Here is a 22296-nt window from a genome sequence, read left to right on the forward strand (position 1 = left end):
CATCTGACCCCATAACAAGCACACAAACACTTAATGAATGAAATTAGGGTGGAGAGCCCAGAACCCCTCCATCATTGTTTAAGATCCTCCCAGACCAACTTCTTGCAAAAATGAAAAACTGTGATCTTAATCCCCCCACCATTTCCTGTGTTCAAATTTCCACATTACTATAAGGAATAACATTTCCCATATTATAATTATGAACAGTGAGAAATTTCTTCAGCTGTTCATGTTTCACTGAGGGATCAACCATTCCTTTAGACAAGAAAGCTCACGTAATTGTTTTTTTTTTTCTTTTAAGATTTTATTTATTCATCCACAAGAGACAGAGAGAGAGAGAGAGGCAGAGACACAGGCAGAGGGAGAAGCAGGCTTCATGCAGGGAGCCGGATGTGGGACTCCATCCCGGGACTCCAGGATCACGCCCTGGGCCGAAGGCAAGTGCTAAACCGCTGAGCCACCCAGGCTGCCCTCACATAACTGGGTTTGAATTAACAGGATGACATGTCTGTACCATGGTCTCACTGATCTAGATAATCTTTCCCCTCTTGGGCAGGCTTTTGGCAGAAAGACTCAACTTCAACTTGGCACATAATTGTTTCATTGGATTTTTTGAACCTCTGTTACTAAACTAAGATTAATACCTCATACATGTCAATAGATTTTTATGGATTAAATATACACAGAAGTATATTTTACAATAGTAACTGCAATACAACAGTAACCCCAATAGTAAAATAACTGATCATTCTTTGTGTTTTCTCATTTACATTGTTTAAAAGGATCTTTTATATTTTCTTTGCTGCTTTTTAAGAAATTCTGTTAAACATCAAGAGCACTGGCCCAGCCAACATGTGTACTTATGAACAAAGCTTCCTAGACACCTTAAGAGCTCATGTGAAATGAAAAACACAACATATACTTTAATCAGGTGTGAAATGTGTAGGCAAATTTCTTGTATGACACGACCTGTTGGACTAGTTTCTAACAGGGTCGGCAGTTGCACAGGAAGGTACATATGAAAGTTTGTGAAAGTGAGAATACTCCAGAAAGAAAATGTTAAATTTAGAGTCATTTCGATTCTATAAGGGAATATAGGAAGAGAAATCAGTATCTGCCTAATGGAACATTTCTTTAAAATAAAAGTGCGTATTAAAGGGAAATATACTTAGATATTTAAATACTTTACATACAATCACTCATTTTCAAGTCCTATTCTTACACATCTTATTTCGCTTCCCTACTACCAACTATTTCAACTACACTGGTGGAAGTGCTTGGTTTGCCAAGGTCTACCCTCTAATATTTGTATCCCCAGCTAAGCCTTCTTCAGCTGATGTCCAAGTTCTCTCCTATTTTCGTTACTTGGTCACAAAACCCTTTCCAAAGCCTGACATAACTGTGTTGATGAGTCTTTTCTTTTTTTTTTTTTTTTAAGATTTTATTTATTTATTCATGAGAGACACACAGAGAGAGAGAGAGGCAGAGACACAGGCAGAGGGAGAAGTAGGCTCCACACAGGGAGCCTGATGCAGGACTTGATCTCAGGACTCCAGGATCACGCCCTGGGCCGAAGGCAGGCACTAAACCACTGAGCCACCCAGGCGTCCCTGAGTCTTCTATTCTATTGAAAAAACCATTCATCAGGGTAGCACAGACTGTTTCACTGCCAATTTCTCCTCTCCAGCTGGCCCCCAATACATATACTCTAGGACATATGCTCCATCCATTTGGTCATGCCAATCTCACCTTGAAGCTTTCTTTCAAGTTGAATCACATACCTGGAGAGGCCTTCTTCCCACTCCTCTTTCATTATCCAAATAGTTCCTGAAAACTATTCCAACAAGCTTTTACAGGTTTATCAGGAGAGGTGAAAGCCACTGGCCTAATCTTTACTGACAGATCTCAAAACTGCCATGGATAAATCCCTTTGCTTTCTATTCCTAAATATTTACCAACATATATATGTAATGTATAGAATATGAGTAACAGCTAAATCTTAATCACAGGTAAGGGAACATACATCAGCAAGTTCAGGTTTTTAATTTAATTTCCAGCAAAGTTCACTTTTTATGCTTTTTTGGGAAAGTCTAAACTTTGTTTGGAGGAAAGAAATCAAGCATTAATATAATCCCTGATTACATAAATAAATGAGCATGAGGAAATCTGCCAGTTCATCAAATTTATACTATGCAGCATTGGCCCAAGATGAGTATAGTTTAGGAAATGAGAGTAGATATGATAAAACACCTGCCCCATCTCATATAGCTATGTTCACATTTAAGGAAGATGACTTCTTTTTCAGCTTTGGGAATAGAAGACTAAATAAAAGTATGGAACAAAAATTATCTGCCTGTTCTTTTCTCATTACAAAAAGTCAACATTCAGTCTTCTAATGTTCTTGCTCTCTCACAAATACACACACACAGTTTCTCTCTCTCATCATTATCTTCATCTATAGTTATCAAACTACAGACTTATGGAGAGCAGGGACCAACTCATTCTGGGCAGTATTTAGCTAAACACTTGATGCAAAGATAACCAAGCTTGTGAAAACAATTAATTCAAACTTAACAAATAGATATCGGGAAGGTAACATGGAAAAAGGAAGAGTAATTTTTTCAGGCACTTAGAAATTTTGGTGATCTTACTATTCTTTATGTCTGTATTTAATATATTATGATTTGTAAAGATAATTTTTAAAAATATGATGCCAAACTGATCTACACAGGTGTAGAGTGTTACTTCAAAAAAATCTTCATCAATGAGCATTTAATAAGTGCTAATTATATGTAGGCCACAGTGTTAGGTACAAGATACAACAACTGTCTTCAAAGAACTTATCTCTAGTTGAAGAATTGGAGCATATGGAAAATACAAGAAGAATGCAAGGCAGTAGAAGCAGAGGAAAACACTGCCTGCAAGGCCAGTGGGCAAGGCTTCCTGGGAGAGATAAGGCTTAAATTTGGCTTAAATGCATGAACTAAGGATAGGCCTTAGATAAGTAAATGAAAGGAAGGGAGGACAGTATGTGTGATGCATCGCCAGACTGGGAAAGCACAGAGACTAGTTAGGGGAAGGTCAGGTGGGGAAAATGGAGATGAGAGGTTGGTTAAATAGGGAGAAGCTGGATGATATGGACAAAGTGGTGTTTCAGAAAGAAAGAAACAATAGAAATGAAATTGGAAGGATGAGGCCTGAGACACTAGAGGAAAAATTTCAACAAGATGCAGTAACTGAACAGTGTGTAAGAGGAGAAGCTAGTCTCTGCTATCTACCCTCCAGACGGTGTCTATTTTCTGTGTAAAACTGTCTATTCTTTACTCCTTCCCAAAAGTGATCAATTTTCTAGCAACATGAAAATTATATGTATAGTACAAAATGATTTCTAATAATATTTACTATACTTTCAATTTAAAAACAATAAGATTAAAAATATTAAATGGTATTTATTTCCACAGCTAAAAAATAATAAACTACACAAATGTTTTTTCTTCACCACGATTTGAAAACAAAACTGACTATATGATTCCACCATGAAGTTTTCAGTAGTAACTCAAAAACATATTAGGTTCTGTCAATATTTATCCACTCAACAAATATTTACTGTGGAATAAATACAAAATACTATGAATTTGGGGCATCTGGGTGGCTTAGCTGGTTAAGTGTTCAACTCTTGGTCTTGGCTCAGGTCATGATCCCAGTCAAGAGACAGAACCCGATGTCAGGCTCTGCACTCTGCACAGAGTCTGCTTATCCCTCTCCCTCCCCCTCAGTCTCTTCCTCCACTCTCTCAAATAAATAAATATAAGGGTGTCTGGGTAGCTCATTGGTTGAGCATCTGCCTTTGGCTCAGGTTGTGATCCCAGGGTCTGGGGATTGAGTTCTGCATTGGGCTCCTTGCAGGAAGCCTGCTTTTCCCTCTGCCTTTGTCTGCCTCTCTCTCTGTGTCTCTCCTGGATAAAAAATAAAATCATAACTAACTAACTAACTTAAAAGGAAATAAAAATGAGTACCAAAGCAACTTACATTTGTAGAATGCTTTTAGTGTATATGAATATGTTTTCCTCTCCTGTTTTTTTACACTATACCTTCACTAACTCTTAAAGTTGGACAAGATTTGTTTTAGTAACTCATAATTTACAGATGAGGATACCAGACAGAAGTAATAAAGCAGTAATTACAACCTAGGTTTTTGATCCTAAATCTCATACTCCTTTGAAACACTACATTAGGCTTAGCCTACCTACTTCATAAAATTATTAATGAATTATAGATATGGAAATGCTTTAGAAAGATAACAGCATTACACAAATAAAAGCAACATTATTTTGTTTGGGTATAATCAGGAGAGAATGCAAGTTTTATGGGGCTTAGAGCCTATACAAGTTGAGGATCCACTTCAAGAAAAAGAACACAAAGATAAGGTAAAGAACTTGGAGATGGTCCCCTTGAAAGTGAACGTCGCTGAAACTCAGCCTTCTTTAGTTTCAAGGTAAATCGGCCTCTGGATGTAACACAGAACTCAGCAGTCAATCTGTAAGATCAAGAATTGCCCTCTAAAACCTAACTTTTGCCTTCTAAGTAGTACGAAAAGAACACTGTGGATAAAGGACATCATGTAACAAAAATTTCCAGGTAGAAGTCGTCTTTGCTATGTCTATATTAGGATTAAAAGAACAAACTAACAACTAACAACAAAAAATAACTATAATGAAAGTGATGAGAATTATTTTGCTAAAATAAGCTAGAACATTCCATACAATAATTATTGTTTTACACACACACGGGTATAAACACACACACACTCATATTTACTCACAATTTGGCAAGCAAAAGATCTCATTAAAAAAAATTTACCTCGTCTCCGCCCATAGCTCCTGGCTGCATGTAAACACAGAAGAAAACCATGGGTATCTGTATCAAAATGGTGAATTTAGAGATAAAAAAAATATTCACATAAACCTTTTCTAAGTACTTTCAGTATTAATTAATCTGGAGATACTGTTCAAATTGACTGCAGAGATATTATATTTAAAAAAAAAACCTTCATGAAGCACAAGTTAAAACACAATCTTAAATAGAAATTCACCTGCTTATGGCAGCCACTGGAAAAGACACAATGGATTCTTAAGTTACAGAGTTTTATAAGGATTTATATTGTGGTCCATTATCTATATCAGATATAGATAAATAGAGCTCTTTTAATTTTCTTTTCTGATTTATAGATCTTCATATTACAATCAGATATCAGTTTAAAGAAAATCCATTCACTCTAAATTGAAAACCGTAGCGTGTGGTGGTCATTTTGAATTTCTTCATGCATTCGTGCGCACACACACCTACACACACGCCATAAATGGTGACCCTTGAAAACTGTATAGAAATTTAACACACAATTAACTCTGGTTTTATAGAATATGTTCGTGTGAAAATTTCAGTGAGGTTTCTTTCTCATGATCTCTCCATTTACTTTCCATACATTATCACAGATAGGCAGAAAACAACATCTTTTTACCTAAGAAGTAAACTGAAAAAGTAGAAAGGGATTAAGGTACTGGGTACATCAGGTTGAAAAACAGAGTGCTTTGAAGATTTTCTTCCCCTTCAAAACTCAAGGTCTACAGAATGCATTATTACAACATTTAATAGAACTAGACAATGGTATTATACATATATTGCTAGGAGATCCTGTCATCTAAAATAACTTTCAAAGTAGAAAGTTTTTCAAATTTGAAAACTTGAGGTCTATCAAGTAAATGAGAACTCTAATTCATTTTTAAAAGCAAGACATGTTATAATATTAGCTTAACACAAATCAAAAGAAAACAAAAAACAAAGATAATCTGTGGTGACATTTACAGTAAAAGGTAGTACTGAAGAAAACAATTTCTCTCCTAGGAAAATAAATTCAGACTTTTTAGCTAGGAAGTTGAAATCACAACTTCTGCTAGTTCCCTCTTTTCTTCAGACATCATACACACACATTTGGCCTCTTCACTTTCCCATTACATAAATATTAAAAAGGATTTTCCAGTTCAATCCCTACTTCTTCCCTAACTTTTTCTGTCACTATAATTCTCCATTAAAAAAACCCACAATCTTCTCTGAATTTGCATAGCAGTTTACATCACTTAGAAAAAGGAACACATTACAAAAAAAATTAAAGAATTTTTATACTTTTCATTATGTATATCCTGGAATTCATCTCCCCACAGAATGTATAATACATGGTAGTTATTTGCCTAGTTTGGCCCCCCAAAAGTCTACTTAATTTATAATAATAAGGGTGAGTTAATACTAATAAATGACACTTAAAAAGAGATTAAGTATGGGGTCACTTAGGTGGCTCAGTTAATTGAGCATCTGACTCTTAATTTCAGCTCAGGTCATGATATTGGGATCGTGGGATCCAGCCCTGTGCTGGGCTCTGCACTCAGTGCCCAGTCTGTTTGGATTCTCTCCCTCTGCCTCTACCCCAGCTTGAGCTTCTCCTCTCTCTCTCTTCTCTCTGTCTCTCTCTCAAATAAACAAACAAAATCATTTTTTAAAAAAGAGAGATTAGGTATGTTTTGATATCATACCATTATTTCTTTGTCCCTTCCCCCATGCCCAATGATGTCATGCCACCCAATACTCCCAACTGCAAATCTTTAGAGAGGAAATAAAACATTCTGTATTTCAAAAGTACACATTTCTCTCCCAAACAACAAATTCACATTCTTTCATTATATCTGATTTCTGGCCAGATGCTCAATGAAAAAGAATCTGATTATAATACTAAGGTACAAATGACTCATCAGACCTTAACACCCCTAAAAGTAAATGAGAAATGCTGTTCACTCAAGTCTTCAACTGCCAAATTTTCAGGTAATAGAGAACATGAAGTGAACAGATCCAGTCCTGGGGATGAGGAGGAGCATCTTGAGTTGGGGAGGTGGGTAAGACTTACAAAAGACATACTTGGGAGTTTTAGTCAAAGCTTCCTTAAGTAGTTCATGATTTTTATGTTTTTTTTCTTTTTCCATATCTAATCAAATATAGTAAATTGTTTCACATCAGTCTGGTGACTGATATGGGGGCAAGATAACATATAGGATAGGCAGCCAATTGAAAGCAGTAATGTGAGATATTTCAGTTTGCTTTCATCATTCACCGTGGAATTTAATTATGTGCTACCCTGGTCCTAATTTCAGTATTTTATCTATGATCCCTATGGTGATTATTATTATAGCAACTACCACTTAATAAGTACTTGCTATGCACCAGAACAGTTCAAATGCTTTATACATATTAATGCCATTTAACACACCCCATAAATTTATGACATAAGAATTCTTATTAGCATCTTCTCATAGATGAAGAAAATGGGACACAGAACTAAGTACCTTGCCTAAAATCTTATAGCTACGAAATGGTAGACTTGGAATATGAATCTAAGAGTCCAGCTCCAGAGTTCACACTTGTAACCACCTAACTGTACTGTTAAATTCCTAAAGGCCAAGGTCACTATCTTGTATTCCTTTTAATATCCTCTTATGTACCTAGTAGAATGCTCTGCACAAGCTGGTATTCAACAAATATAGGTTGCTAGCTGAGTGTGTAATCAAGGGAAGGAGTGCCTTGATGGCCTTTAGAATGTATGTCACCAGGATGCCTTGGTGGCTCAGTGGTTAAGCACCTGCTTTTGGCTCAGGGCGTGATCCTGGAGTCCCTGGATCAAGTCCCACATCAGGCTCCCTGTAGGGAGCCTGCTTCTCCTCCCTCTGCTTATGTCCCTGCCTCTTTCTCTGCGTCTCTTGTGAATAAAATAAAATCTTTAAAAAAATAGAATATACATCACCTCTGTTGGTGATTAAAAATCTGCTCATATGAAGGCCACTTGCAAATAGACTAATTAGAGTCAAATTCTTCCCTAAGGGAAAGGTAATGAAATGAATGCCATGGACAGAAATTTGGGAACACATAGGTAGTGTTTTCCCTTGAGAGAAAATATGACTTCTAAACAAGAATAGTGAACACATAAACTTATATGAGTCAGCCAAAAATGATCCCACATAGAAAAAAAGGGCAGGAAATATAAGTAATTCCGTCTGCACAAGACATCCTATGCTAGCATAGATTTAAACCAGATACACGAAGATATGATATGGTATACTTACAAAGTCCTAAGTAGTTCCTCCAAAAACTTCAATTATTTATCAATCATCATAATCATTACAGATAAAATTCTTTTTACCGTTTCATATGTATGATTTTTAGAACTCACAAAAAATCCCATTTAATTTTTAGAAGTCATGGTTTTGGTTACCCTGGGCTAGGGGTATTAACCAGAAGGTAGACTGAGAGGGGGCTTTGGGGTGTTGCTAATGTTTTGGTCTTGATCTAGGTACTGGTTAGATGGGTAAGTACAATCTGTATTAATATGTCAAGTTATATATATGTTTGTGATTTGTGCATTGTTTGGTATGTATATTACAGTGCAAAAAAACCAAAATATCACAAACATTTTAGATTGATTCACTAAGATAAAAGGTATATGAGTAATGTAGAAAATTCATAATACTAACATTTTTATAGTCTTTAAATCATAAATCTGAATAATTTAAAATTGAAAAAATTAAAGACTTTTCATCCATCAGGATAAACATAAAAAGGTATATGTACTTTATAATGGGATATGTCAGAGTTATTCTAAAAATAAGTTTACATGATCAATGACTAATACATTGTGAATGGTACTATCCCATAAATGTTATGGATTATTAGGTATATGAGGCAACAAAGTAAAATGAATCATCTGCTACTCTTTATGACTTGGCCTGCACTGGGTCTTAAATGGTTGCACTCATACACGTGATCTCCCAACAGATGTTAATGATATGATTTTAAAATATAAACTAATTCTTCGTTTATGTGGATTCATCTAAATTTGCTGAGGTTTTTCTAAGCAAAGTAACATCATAAACGTTCTACCACAGGGGCTCAAAAATGATAGAGAGAGGGGGTAGAGAGGGAAAGGGAAGAAGGACAAAGAGAAAAGATCTCTGTTCTATTGTGTATCAAAGCAGCATGTATCATTTCAGGAACTTAAGCAGAGTCCCTGAGATGCTATACTGATATAAAAAAAAAGATAAACAAGATATAAAGACCTTAGTACAACATTTTATTAATTGGCTTGGAAATATCTGTCAAGACTGTTAAAAATCAACCAGAGGAACAAATAGTTAATTACTTTCCTTGTAATAAAATCAGTTTCTTAAAAACACCTTGTAAATGTGGGCACCTGGGTGGCTCAGCCAACTCCTCATTTCTGCTCAGGTCATAATCTCAGGGTGGTAGGATCAAGCCCTGCATCAGACTCCACATGGGACATGGGCCTGCTTAAGATTCTTCTTCCCTCTCTCTCTGCCCCTCTTCCCATCTCTCTCTTAAAAAAAACAAAAACAAAAACAAAAAAACCTTGTAAACTAATGTTCTGAATACCATTTCAGTATACAAAATTAAATTCTATACACACATTTAGTGGTCCATTTCAGCTTCCATCTATGTATCGTCATGCAAAAAATTCCATTTAAGGGGCACCTGGGTGGCTCAGTCAGTTAAGTGTCTGACTGGGTTTCAGCTCAGGTCATGATCTCAGGGTTGTGAAATTGAACCCTGAGTTGGGCTCTGCACTCAGCATGGAGTCTGCTTGAGATTCTCTCCCTCTCTGTCTGCCCCTCCCCCTTATCTCTCTCTCTCTCACACACACACACACACACACACACACACTTTCTCTCTGTCAAAAAAATAAAAAAATAATAAAAAAAATCCTTTAATAAATTCCCCACAAAATTGGTTAAGAACCTTTTTTTTTTTTAAAGATTTTATTTATTCATCACACACACACACACACACACACACACACACACACAACACACACACAGGGGTGGGACAGAGACACAGGCAGAGGGAGAAACAGGCTCCATGCAGGGAGCCCGATGCGGGACTTGATCCCAGGATCCCAGGATCCAGGATCACACTCTGGGCTGAAAGCGGCACCAAACCACTGAGCCAACAGGGCTGCCCTGGGTTAAGATCTTAAAGTTAATATAAAAATACCCCTTTCCCTAATTAGATTAATTCCCAAAGAACAGGAGTGATGGAGTTTGCCCCATAAATGCTCCTCTTCTAGCTTTGCTTTATAATGGCAGGGAAGACACTTTCAGCCCAATAATTTTCAAATCTGGCAAATTATAATTGAAAAGTGATCAATTTTTCCACAGCCAATATGAACTTAGCAGGTAAAAATGATGCTTGAAAGGATGGTATTCATATGATCCTCTCAATAGATGCAGAGAAATCATTTGACAAAATACAGCATCCATTCCTGATCAAAACTCTTCAGAGTGTAGGGATAGAGGGAACATTCCTCAACATCTTAAAAGCCATCTACGAAAAACCCACAGCAAATATAATTCTCAATGGGGAAGCACTGGGAGCCTTTCCCCTAAGATCAGGAACAAGACAGGGATGTCCACTCTCACCACTGCTATTCAACATAGTACTAGAAGTCCTAGCCTCAGCAATCAGACAACAAAAAGACATTAAAGGCATTCAGACTGGCAAAGAAGAAGTCAAACTCTCCCTCTTCGCTGATGACATGATACTCTACATAGAAAACCCAAAAGACTCCACCCCAAGATTGCTAGAACTCATACAGCAATTTGGCAGCGTGGCAGGATACAAAATCAATGCCCAGAAGTCAGTGGCATTTCTATACACTAACAATGAGACTGAAGAAAGAGAAATGAAGGAGTCAATCCCATTTACGATTGCACCCAAAAGCATAAGATATGTAGGAATAAACCTAACCAAAGAGGTAAAGGATCTATACCCTAAAAACTATAGAAAACTTCTGAAAGAAATTGAGGAAGACACAAAGAGATGGAAAAATATTCCATGCTCATGGATTGTCAGAATTAATATTGTGAAAATGTCAATGTTACCCAGGGCAATTTACACGTTTAATGCAATCCCTATCAAAATACCATGGACTTTCTTCAGAGAGTTAGAACAAATCATTTTAAGATTTGTGTGGAATCAGAAAAGACCCCGAATAGCCAGGGGAATTTTAAAAAAGAAAACCATAGCTGAGGGCATCACAATGCCAGATTTCAGGTTGTACTACAAAGCTGTGGTCATCAAGACAGTGTGGTACTGGCACAAAAACAGACACATAGATCAGTGGAACAGAATAGAGAATCCAGAAGTGCACCCTCAACTTTATGGTCAACTAATATTCGATAAAGGAGGAAAGACTATCCACTGGAAGAAAGACAGTCTCTTCAATAAATGGTGCTGGGAAAATTGGACATCCACATGCAGAAGAATGAAGCTAGACCACTCTCTTTCAGCATACTCAAAGATAAACTCAAAATGGATGAAAGATCTAAATGTGAGACAAGATTCAATCAAAATCCTAGAGGAGAACACAGGCAACACCCTTTTTGAACTCGGCCACAGTAACTTCTTGCAAGATACATCCCCAAAGGCAAAAGAAACAAAAGCAAAAATGAACTATTGGGACTTCACCAAGATAAGAAGCTTTTGCACAGCAAAGGATACAGTCAACAAAACTAAAAGACAACCTACAGAATGGGAGAAGATATTTGCAAATGACGTATCTGATAAAGGGCTAGTTTCCAAGATCTATAAAGAACTTACTAAACTCAACACCAAAGAAACAAACAATCCAATCATGAAATGGGCAAAAGACATGAACAGAAATCTCACAGAGGAAGACCTAGACATGGCCAACACGCACATGAGAAAATGCTCTGCATCACTTGCCATCAGGGAAATACACATCAAAACCACAATGAGATACCACCTCACACCAGTGAGAATGGGGAAAATTAACGAGGCAGGAAAACACAAACGTTGGAGAGGATGCGGAGAAAAGGGAACCCTCTTACACTGTTGGTGGGAATGTGAACTGGTGCAGCCACTCTGGAAAACTGTGTGGAGGTTCCTCAAAGAGTTAAAAATAGACCTGCCCTAGGACCTAGCAATTGCACTGCTGGGGATTTACCCCAAAGATTCAGATGCAATGAAACGCCGGGACACCTGCACCCCGATGTTTATAGCAGCAATGTCCACAATAGCCAAACTGTGGAAGGAGCCTCGGTGTCCATCGAAAGATGAATGGATAAAGAAGATGTGGTTTATGTATACAATGGAATATTACTCAGCCATTAGAAATGACAAATACCCACCATTTGCTTCAACGTGGATGGAACTGGAGGGTATTACGCTGAGTGAAATAAGTCAATCGGAGAAGGACAAACATTATACGGCCTCATTCATTTGGGGAATATAATAAATAATAGTGAAAGAGAATAGAAGGGAAGGGAGAAGAAATGGGTAGGAAATATCAGAAAGGGAGACAGAACATGAAGACTCCTAACTCTGGGAAACGAACTAGGGGTAGTGGAAGGGGAGGAGGGCGGGGGGTGGGGGTGAATGGGTGACGGGCAGTGAGGGGGGCACTTGACGGGATGAGCACTGGGTGTTATTCTGTATGTTGGCAAATTGAACACCAATAAAAAATAAATTTATTATTAAAAAAAAGAAAGGATGGTATACATTTTTAAAAAAAAGATGTTATTTATTTATTCATGAGACACACACACACAGAGAGAGAGAGAGAGAGAGAGAGAGAGAGGCAGAGACACAGGCAGAGGCTCCATGCAGGGAGCCCTACGTGGGACGATCCCGGGTCTCCAGGATCAGGCCCTGGGCTAAAGGTGGCGCTAAATCGCAGAGCCACCCAGGCTGCCCAGTAGGCCTTTTCATTGTTATATTCACATAAAGTATTTGCATGCTTTAAAATCTTTTTCCTACCCTTCTCACATTGACTCATCCATTTTTCTCAGAAAAATCTTTCCATTCACTTTGTTTTTTTCCTTTTTTTTTCCATTCACTTTGTAAGTCTAAAAATTAAAACAAGCAATTATCATAATATATATTTTCAGATGGGTAAACTGAGGCCCAGAAAGGATGATTGGCTCCAGGTTGCTCAGCTACACAGAGCTGGGACTGAATCTAAGTCTACACTTGATCTAAAGCATTGATTCTTTTTTTAAGTTAAGGTATTATTTACATTCAGTAAAACTCATCCCCTGTAAATGTACAGTTTGACCAATTTTGGTAATCATATATAGTTGTGTCACCACTGCGTTCATCATACAATTCATCTTCCTTAAAAATTTCCTTGTGTCCCTTTGCTGTTCATCTCATCCTCCAACCCATGGTTCCTAGCAAACATTAATCTACTTTTAGAAAACTATTTATTTTATTTTAAAGGGAGAGAGAGAGAGAGAGCACAGAAGAGGAACTAGGGCGAGGGAGAGAGAATCTCAAGCAGACTCCACACTGACACAGAGCCAATGGAGAGTTTGATCTCACCACCCTAAGATCACATCCTGAGCCAGAATCAAGAGTCAGTTACTTAACTGACCTGGTCACCTGGGCGTCCCTTAATCTGCTTTCTGTAGTATAGTTTTGTTTGCCCCTTCTATAACTTCATATTAATAGAATTAATGTATTTGACTTCCTTTAGTTAGCATAATGTTTTTGAGATTTATCCATGTTGTTACATGTGTTCATGTTTTATTTCTCCTTATTACTGAATAATATTCCACCATATGGAAATACCACAGTTTATCTATTCACCAGTTGTTATGGGCTGAAACGTGTACCCCCAAATATGTAGGCTGAAGCTTCCCCAGTATGACTTACCTGAGACAGGGTCTTTAAAGAAGTAATTAAGTTTAAGTGAGGTCATAGGGGTAGAACCCTAATTCAACAGCTACTCTTCAAAGCTTCTCTATACTATCCTCCAATATCCATGCATACTTAGTATTAAGTTAGTTTCCAAAGTACATTTACCATATGGGTTACTTATAGAATCTCAGTATGTACTGGGTTATGAAAGTAATCACTTCAAAACTTCCAAGTCCATTTCCTAAATTCCTCATGATTGTATGTATAACAAGATTTTTCTGGAAATAAACCTAAAGAATCTCTGGATTATGCTCTGCTATCCCTACTTGGAGAAAGTGGGCATCCACATAAACTCACATCAGGGGATGTCTATGCACCTTCACATCTGTAGTCTAATAGCATTCCACTGAGAGTAACTACCATATTACTTTTATTTCAGTAGAATGTTTATTAAATGATAGAATAATTGCCTCCCAGAAAAGGGAAGAAATCAAGAGTCCTGAGAATTCTAAGCACATGCCAGAGTATTTTGTATTTTACACAGATCAATCTGTCCAAATCAAGTCTGGCCTACTATAGACATATGTACCCAAATATTTGGCATATGTTCTCTCAATAAACCATCTTCTCTGAACCACTATATCAAAATCTGATGAGATCTCTTCAAACATTATATAAAAACTCAATTTCTAGACTGTTCAGGCCACCCAATACTGCTAATCCTACATTTTTGAACTCTAAAACAATAGCGAATTATACAGAGAGAACAAAGGGTGAATAAAATGGGTGCTAGTGTGCTCAGGAGCCTAAGAGAACCAAATGCTCAGCCCCTTGGTCACTGTTCCTTGTGCCCTATCAATAAGGCCCTTCTCATGTGGGAAGGGGGTGTTCCTTCATGGAAGAAAGTTATGGAAAAGAAATGACTTGAGAATTTGGGAAGTGCTCCAGCAACATGGAAAGCTGCTCACTCCCCTCACCCCTGCCCTGACCTCCCCAAAACAGCTTCCTTTTCTGATCTGGACTTGGGAAAACTTCAGAGAACAATGAAGGAGAAACATGCTTTAAGCGGGAAGAAAGAATAGAAAGGAATGCATAACATCGTCCTTATGCTACTTGATTCCTTCATGCTCAGATGAAGACAAACATTGGCAAGGAATAGGAGTGGCACTGGGTCTTCCAAGAAGTAATTTCTAATTGTTCTTTTCCATCCACTTCTTGCCTACCTCTTACAGCCAAGTTTCACCCCAAATTAATTAAATTACAGTCTCTGGTGTGGGGTCACACACCAGAGTATTTTCTATTTTTGTTCCCATTTTGATCATATAGCTGGGATTAAGAATTACTGCTAACTCTTAAATTGCACATATGAGTGAAATCATATGGTATTTGTCTTTCTCTGACTTGTTTCACTTAGCATAATACCCTCTAGTTCTAGCTACATCATTGCAAATGTCAAGATTTCATTCTCTTTGATGGCTGAGTAATATTCCATTATAGATCTATATCTATATCTATCTCACATCTTCTTTATTCATTCATCCGTTAATGGACATCCAGGCTTCTTTCCATATTTTGGCTATTGTGGACATTGTTGCTATAAACAGTGGGGTGCATGTGCCCCTTCAAAAACCACTATGTATTGTATCCTTTGGATAAATACCCAGTAGTAAAATAGATGAACATAGAGGAAGGGAAGGAAAAATAAAATAAAGTGAAAATTGAGAGGGAGGCAAACCATAAGAGATGCTGAACTCAAGGAAACAAATTGGGGGTTGCTGGAGGGGAGGTGGATGGGAGGAAAGGATAACTGGGCGATGGGCCTTAAGGAGGGCACTTGATGTAATGAGCACTGGGTGTTATATGCAACTGATGAATCACTAAATTCTACCTCTGAAATTAATTTAAAAAGAAAAAGAATTACTGCTAACTAAGAAAGCAAAAAGGGGGGACTAGAAGGAAAAGTGGGAAGAAGCAGAGCTTAGTATTTGTTTGGTATGTATTTCTTGCTAGGTCTGGTAACAGGAGCATTGCACACTCACCCTTACTGTTTGTAAAGAAGGGGTTAATAACTACATTTAAGATTAAAAAAACACAGGTAATTTGTCTAATATCACAAAGCAAATAAATGATGGATCTAGGATTTAAATTCAGATCTGTTTGGATTCCCAAAATTGCATTATTTCCACTATATTCACGGAGAAAACCTTTTAGTGAGGTAACAAAGGTTTAAGTATGCAGAGGATAACGAGAAGTCAAAGTTTCACCTAACTTTACTTAGGGATCATCTGTATACCAAGTTTTTGTTCAAGTCTCAGACTACCTGTCTGCACATACTAAAGACCTGAGTAGAAGGGTGTTTAAAATTCCTGCCACTAACAAGGGAGACTATGTTCTGAAAGTAAAACTGATCACTCTTGGAACTGCACTAATCCTCCACAATCAAAAAAGTATTATTTACTCTAGTGTTACTAAAGAAGCTGAATGAAACCTAAGTGATCTTTTTGGGAAAATCCAAAAAAAGTAGAAGTCATGCTAGATTGATTAAGGGGCTGGTTAGCAGAAAAATCTTTACGTCTAAGCTATAGATGGCTATTGATTGGCTGAAGGACATCAGCAAGCTCCTTTACCTTTTTCAGACAATGAAGATACTGCCATGTTTTAAACAAGACTGCAATAAAGGTAAAATGAATGATTATTATTCTTAACTTTTCTATCAAAGTGCCCCCAAAGTAGAGAGAAACAAACCACAGAGCATTCTTAAAATTTGTTAGTGTCTTAGGATACACTTTGAAGTTGATAGCTTTATCTTACAAACTGCATATCAATTTCATATACTACTCTATCACATACCCACATTTTGTTTGGATAAGAGAAGAATCCTGGGGTAAAATGGGTGTTCAGGAAAGTGGATTTTGACTATATCCTGGCAACCCATTATATGCCTTACAAAAGCACAGAGGTCTGAGAAAGCACTTTGCAAACTGTTAATTGCTGTATCTTTTTATGTTACTACCATCTTCCAAAAGAAAGAGTTAAAACAATTCTTCATAAAGGAACTAAGGTAGACTGGATATTCTCTAAGGTTGTTATACTTGGCTTCTCACGGTTTCTTGGAGCTATTTTTCCCTGTCTTTTCATCTTCAATATTGAGTACCTACTGAATGGGTTTGGCACTGCACTTGAAGCCAGTGAAGAACTGTGAATTAAAGCTGGTCTCCGCTCTCCTGAAGCATACATATTAAAGACCAACATTCAGTAGTTAATTACAAGGGTGCTGAGTGTTATACATGGGAAGTCCAGGTACAAGTAGAGAAAGCAAACAGGGAGGTCTACAGGGGAAAGTAGGTAACTTCTCAGTTCCCTGTATCTTTATTATTGGGTTGGAAGCACCCAATTCCTAGCTTTTTAGACATATTCACACACACAAGGAACTTTTTCCAAAATCCAAGTCAAAAGTAAGTCAAAAATATTTCAGATTTCACTTATTTACAATGCTCAATGTCAGACCATGTAGATCAGGTTTATCACCAGGTTTATCACTCCATTTTTCTGGAAAAGAGGCTTTATCAAGCTTTCAGAGCATAAACAAGGTGACAAGTAACATTAGATCAGCACTTTTCCCTGAGACAATGGATTTATGTGTTTGTGCTAAACTAGTATAAAAATAATACAACCATTCTTAACAATTAAATATTTAAAGCAAAAGTTATCACCATCAACCTGGAGGCAAAAGGTTCTGCTCCTGTCTCCCTCATGTCACCCTACCCAGTTCATATAATCTCTGGAACCTCAGCAGTCTCTGGAACCTCAGCTTCCCCATCTTTAAAATCAGAAGGTCAAAACAGAACAAAAACAGTAATGCCACTAGGTCTCCTACCACATTCATATGCAGCATCCACTCCGAATAGTTTGACACTTGAATACTTAAAAGCTATAGGACATTACATATCTCTATAATTACTGTTTTTCATTTTTAAATTAGCCATCTTTTACAATATATTCACACCATAGCTGTATACTAATTTTATTCCTAAATCTGTTCATATGAAAACAATGGCACAAGATCTGTCTAAAAGTTCGAAATGCCCAGAGATGACATCTTTAATCTGAGAATCTCAAAATGATTCTTTCACTATATCATTACTCTGCTAAAAAAACTATTTACTTATATCCACTCATGGCGAGCAGAAATACAATGTACTCTTCAAATTTTGGAAAATTCCATTTGGAATTCTAGCAGACCTGGCTCTCTTCCCATTTTGGCATAAAAGCATCATGTGCTCAGCTCTCTGCCACTTCCTCTCAGCTGAGCCTTTCCCCAAGGAGCTCACCCTGGCACAGAAAGAAAGGGAGGAAGAAGAGGAAGCTCTGCAACCACATAGGAGTCTCTGCCCAACTTGAAAGATCAGAGAAAACCCTTTTACATTTCCTCGTTTGATTCAATAAACGCTCTAGCAGCCCACAATTCAAACAGAGATATAAGCAAAATTTTCCAAAATATTTTCAAGAGGAAAAAGGTGGAAGACAGCATAAACTAAAGCTCCGAGTTTCCTAGTGCATCAGCTATTGTATAAATTGTTTAACAATCAATGACCTCAGAGTTTTTCAAGCAGGTGAATGTCTTTGTGGGTTTTTTTAAGAAATTAAAATTTTAAGTCTTCACCTCTTTTAACTTAGAATAGACTCTAGTTACAACCTGAAAGATCTCAGAAAACAAATGCCATGAAAGCTTTTAATTTAAATAAAATTGAAACACTGCTACATTACACAACTACTGTCTAAAAAAAAATCATTCTCTGGCACATGTACTTTGTACATGTACCTAATCACATCTAAATCTCACAAAACAATGAGGTAGAGTATCCTAACTGTCCTCTTCCAGGTTCTTAAACAAGGAGACATCATAGGAGATTCAGACTTGCTCAGCTAGTTGCCATCCTGATCACATGAATCCTCCAAGATCTAAGCCCTTACATCTGTCCTCTGGAAAAAGGGAGACAATATTACTTCAAAATATTCTTGTTACTATATATTAGTTTACATTTTCTAGAATTTTATATTAATGGAATCATCTAATACATACTCTTTGTCTAGTTTTACAACTCAGCATATTATTTTGTGTCATTCATGTTGTTACATGTATCAATAGTTCACTTCCTTTTATTGCTGAATAGTATTCCATTGTATGAATATATTACAGTTTGTTTATCCACTTTCCAGCTGAGAAACATTTGGATTATTTATAATTTTGGCAATCATGAATAATGCTGCTTTGAACATGGGCATACGATCTTTGTATGGACATACGTTTTCATTTTTGCTCTTAAGCAAATTCCTAGGAGTAGAACTGCTGCATCATATGGTAGGTGTATGTTTAACTTTTTAAGAAACTGCCAAACTGTTGTCTAAAATGGACATATCATTTTACATTACGAACATTACAGTAATTACATTTTTTTTTCAGGTGTCAGTGTACTTTATAACAGAGGAAGAGAGGATTAGAGGATTATGGGGAGATTTTTGTTTCAGCCTTTATTTAGTCCAAGCAAGATTTAAAAGACTTACAGAAAATGGCTTCATACAGAAGTACGGTAGTGGGAAAGAGGTTACAGGGGGGAGTGGTAAACATGTCGAGTAAACTTCAGGGATAAATGAAGACCCACACAAGTCCACAGAATGCAAAGGAACAAGGAGGAATACTTCCTGAGCCGTAAGTGCTCAGGGCGCAGGGTAGGTAGGGCCCAGTGAATGAGCAACTAACTAGCTTCAGTGATAATTCTGAAACCTGTTAAAATTTATTTTTGGAGTGAATTCTTCTCCAGAACAGGTCAAAGATTGTGCTTAAAAAAATGTCCTTAGAACATATAACAGCTTCTCAAATATTCTTTTTGCCTCTTGATTCCAGGTGCTTTCCCTTTGGTTAAAAACCAGAAACAGTGTAAAGCTCACAGGATGGAAGAAGTCTTTTGATACAGGCAAGGTGAGGCACAGGATGAACTTACACAGTAAGTGAGAGTCTGCCTTGGTCTTCTCCCTTGACCACTCCACATCTCAGAACCTCTAAGAAGGTAGTTACACTGACTTGGGCAGAAGCATCTGCAGCCTCCCAGGGATCAGAGGTCTTCCCTCCTCCCTCCTGCCATATTTTGTATATCACAGTTCCCATTAACCATGCTCATCTGGGTGATTCTGATACGATAGCTTTGGTCATCATTTATGTTTGCCACCTACCTTATCATTGCCCATGATTTCAGGGGACTCAGGACGCTCTGGCCTTGTGTCCTCTCCTTACATGTCTTAGGATTCTTTCTGTGTTGCATGGCAGATTCTCCCACTGAGTATGGAAGAAGAGGTGGGGGTAGAACAGACAATGTGTCTATTTTTATTGTGGGTGTTGGCTTTTTTTCTCCCCTGCTTTTTATGTTGCAGTTGCAATCTTGGCTGGCTTTCTTGAACTTTGACTTGGGGTGTAAGAACTGAACCAGACATTCTCTGCTTACTGTGGTCAGCTGACATAGTCACCACTAAGACTTAATGAACTCACCTTGCACTTTCATCATCAGGCTTGAAATTCTTTCCCATACTGATTCATAATGGGTGTGTCTATATGAATCACTTTCACATAATTTAGATATAAAAACCTATGAGAGGGAGAGGGGGAAAAGGCCTCCTTTCATTTTCATCCATACTTGCCAGATTGGCTGAATCCCTGATTATTTGATCCATCATTGTTATTAATATGATTAATAAACTACCTATTTATTGAAAAAAAAAAAACAAACCACCTTTAAGGTGCCAAATATCACTAGAGATAGAACAACTCTAGGCCCCAAAGAAGAACAACCCATGTCCCAAAGTCAGGTGACAGAGGCAGAAGGCATTTCATACAGAAAAAAAAATTATAAAAAAAAACAAAAAAAGTGGCATTGTACCCTGGTACCATCATTGTAGCTTAAGAGTAACTTATAAGTGTGCTGCCTTAAATCACGTCACTAAAAGATCTATGTAAAAACAACCAATACAATATAAACTCATGCTTTGGAACTATAACACACAAGGAAAAAAGAAATCTTTAAAAGGCAGCAACAAACCTGATGCAAGCAATCACAACAGCAGCTCACCAGTATTGGTGAGCTGGAGTATTATCTCCCAGTCAGGCACTATGCTAAGCTTTACAAGATTTATATATGGCTCCTTCATGATCACTATCTCCATTTTCCAGGGAAGAAACTAGAAGAAGAGGAGTTAAGAATGTGGCCCTAAGGTCATAGGTCTTGTAAGGCATGGAACCAGAACTGCCTGGCCTAGACAATGCTTTTCATGGCTATGCTAATTTACTGCTCCATCCTCAGGTTTTGCAGGCCTTCCATCCTGTTTGGAGGATGCCTTCTTGAGGCTGAATGATCCTACACCTTCAGCAACACTTATCTGTTTCTAATTTCATACTCCTTAAGCAACTTTCTGATATTAAACTGGTTTTCCAAGCTTATTCTCTATTTGGAAGAGCTGACCAGTCAAGAAACATAAAGTGGATACACTTGGCAGTGATTATCTCTTAGAATAAATTACAAGACCAGGCATTTTGGTTTTGAACATTAATTTGACCCTAAATTTGGTTCACCTGACTAATCATGGAGGTACCAATATCCTTTTCGGAGGATCATCATAACAGAGGAAAAATCATTGAAGTCAGGCCATCAACCCTATACAAGCCCACCCTGCTAAGCTCAATTCTATACCTAAGAGTGTAACAAAAACAAAAGCAAAAACAAAAGTCCCTGTTGGTGTTAGAAAAAATCTGGCTGATAGAACTACTACATATATAGCTGGAAGCACTCTCAGTAGCTCCTTCCTCCTCCAGCAGGAAAAATAAAAATACATATTGCGAATTTCTACTGTTTTGGGTATAAATGTAAAGAGCTGAAAGGACAGAATTATTACAAAGTTGAGAAAAAATGTATTACCAGTTTAAACAGAAGGGACATATTGCTGCTTCAGCACTAATTTTATTTTGGAAATACCAGACAAGTGGCAGGTCTTACTTATAGATCAGAGTTTCTTCTTCCAACCTTCCCTTCCATTCTCTATAATACTTGAGGACCTAATATTTTGGGGAAAAGTCAAAATTTAGATGTGTCTCTTAGTTTCTTCCCCAAAGGCTAGCCTGCTAATTCTTACTAAAGTCATCATCTTGAATAGGAAAAATTAGTAGATTCTTTGGCTTAATACAAATCTTGCTAGTTCTTCCATACCTTACTTTAGAAAACAGGAAACCCATTTTCTGTATTCTAGATGACATCAGTGGCAGTGATTCTCAGAGGAAAGTATAACCGGAAGGAATACTCTAAGAACACCAAAACATGGGAAACTGGCCCATTCAAAGTTGGGAAGTAGTATTGAGGAGTGAAAATAGCTCACTATGGCACCTCTTTCGTTCCCATCAAGTCAGGAGAGCTTAGAATATGGTGTCTTTAGAAGAGATTTTGGTTAAGGCCCAGGAAATAAATTAAGGATGGAAGTTTTTTG

The 22296-nt window shown here is 37.4% G+C and overlaps 1 protein-coding gene across 12 annotated transcripts in view; it reads right to left on the reverse strand.

The window, feature by feature from the left end:
* The window catches only part of CPEB3 (cytoplasmic polyadenylation element binding protein 3), a 199719-nt gene that overhangs the window by 86016 nt on the left and 91407 nt on the right, over nt 1–22296 (reverse strand). For 10 of the 12 annotated variants that reach the window (XR_005380421.1, XM_038578187.1, XM_038578188.1 and 7 more), the window contains one exon: nt 4861–4884. The exons of the other annotated variants lie outside the window; for them this stretch is intronic. Coding sequence is in view for 9 of the 10 variants with exons in the window: in XM_038578187.1 (XP_038434115.1) it covers nt 4861–4884 (24 nt within the window). In the remaining variant the exon portion in view is untranslated. The remainder of the gene's footprint in view (nt 1–4860; nt 4885–22296) is intronic. 12 annotated transcript variants of the gene reach the window in all.

This window comes from Canis lupus, chromosome 28, assembly GCF_011100685.1.
Source record: "Canis lupus familiaris isolate Mischka breed German Shepherd chromosome 28, alternate assembly UU_Cfam_GSD_1.0, whole genome shotgun sequence".
Lineage (NCBI taxonomy): Eukaryota > Metazoa > Chordata > Mammalia > Carnivora > Canidae > Canis > Canis lupus.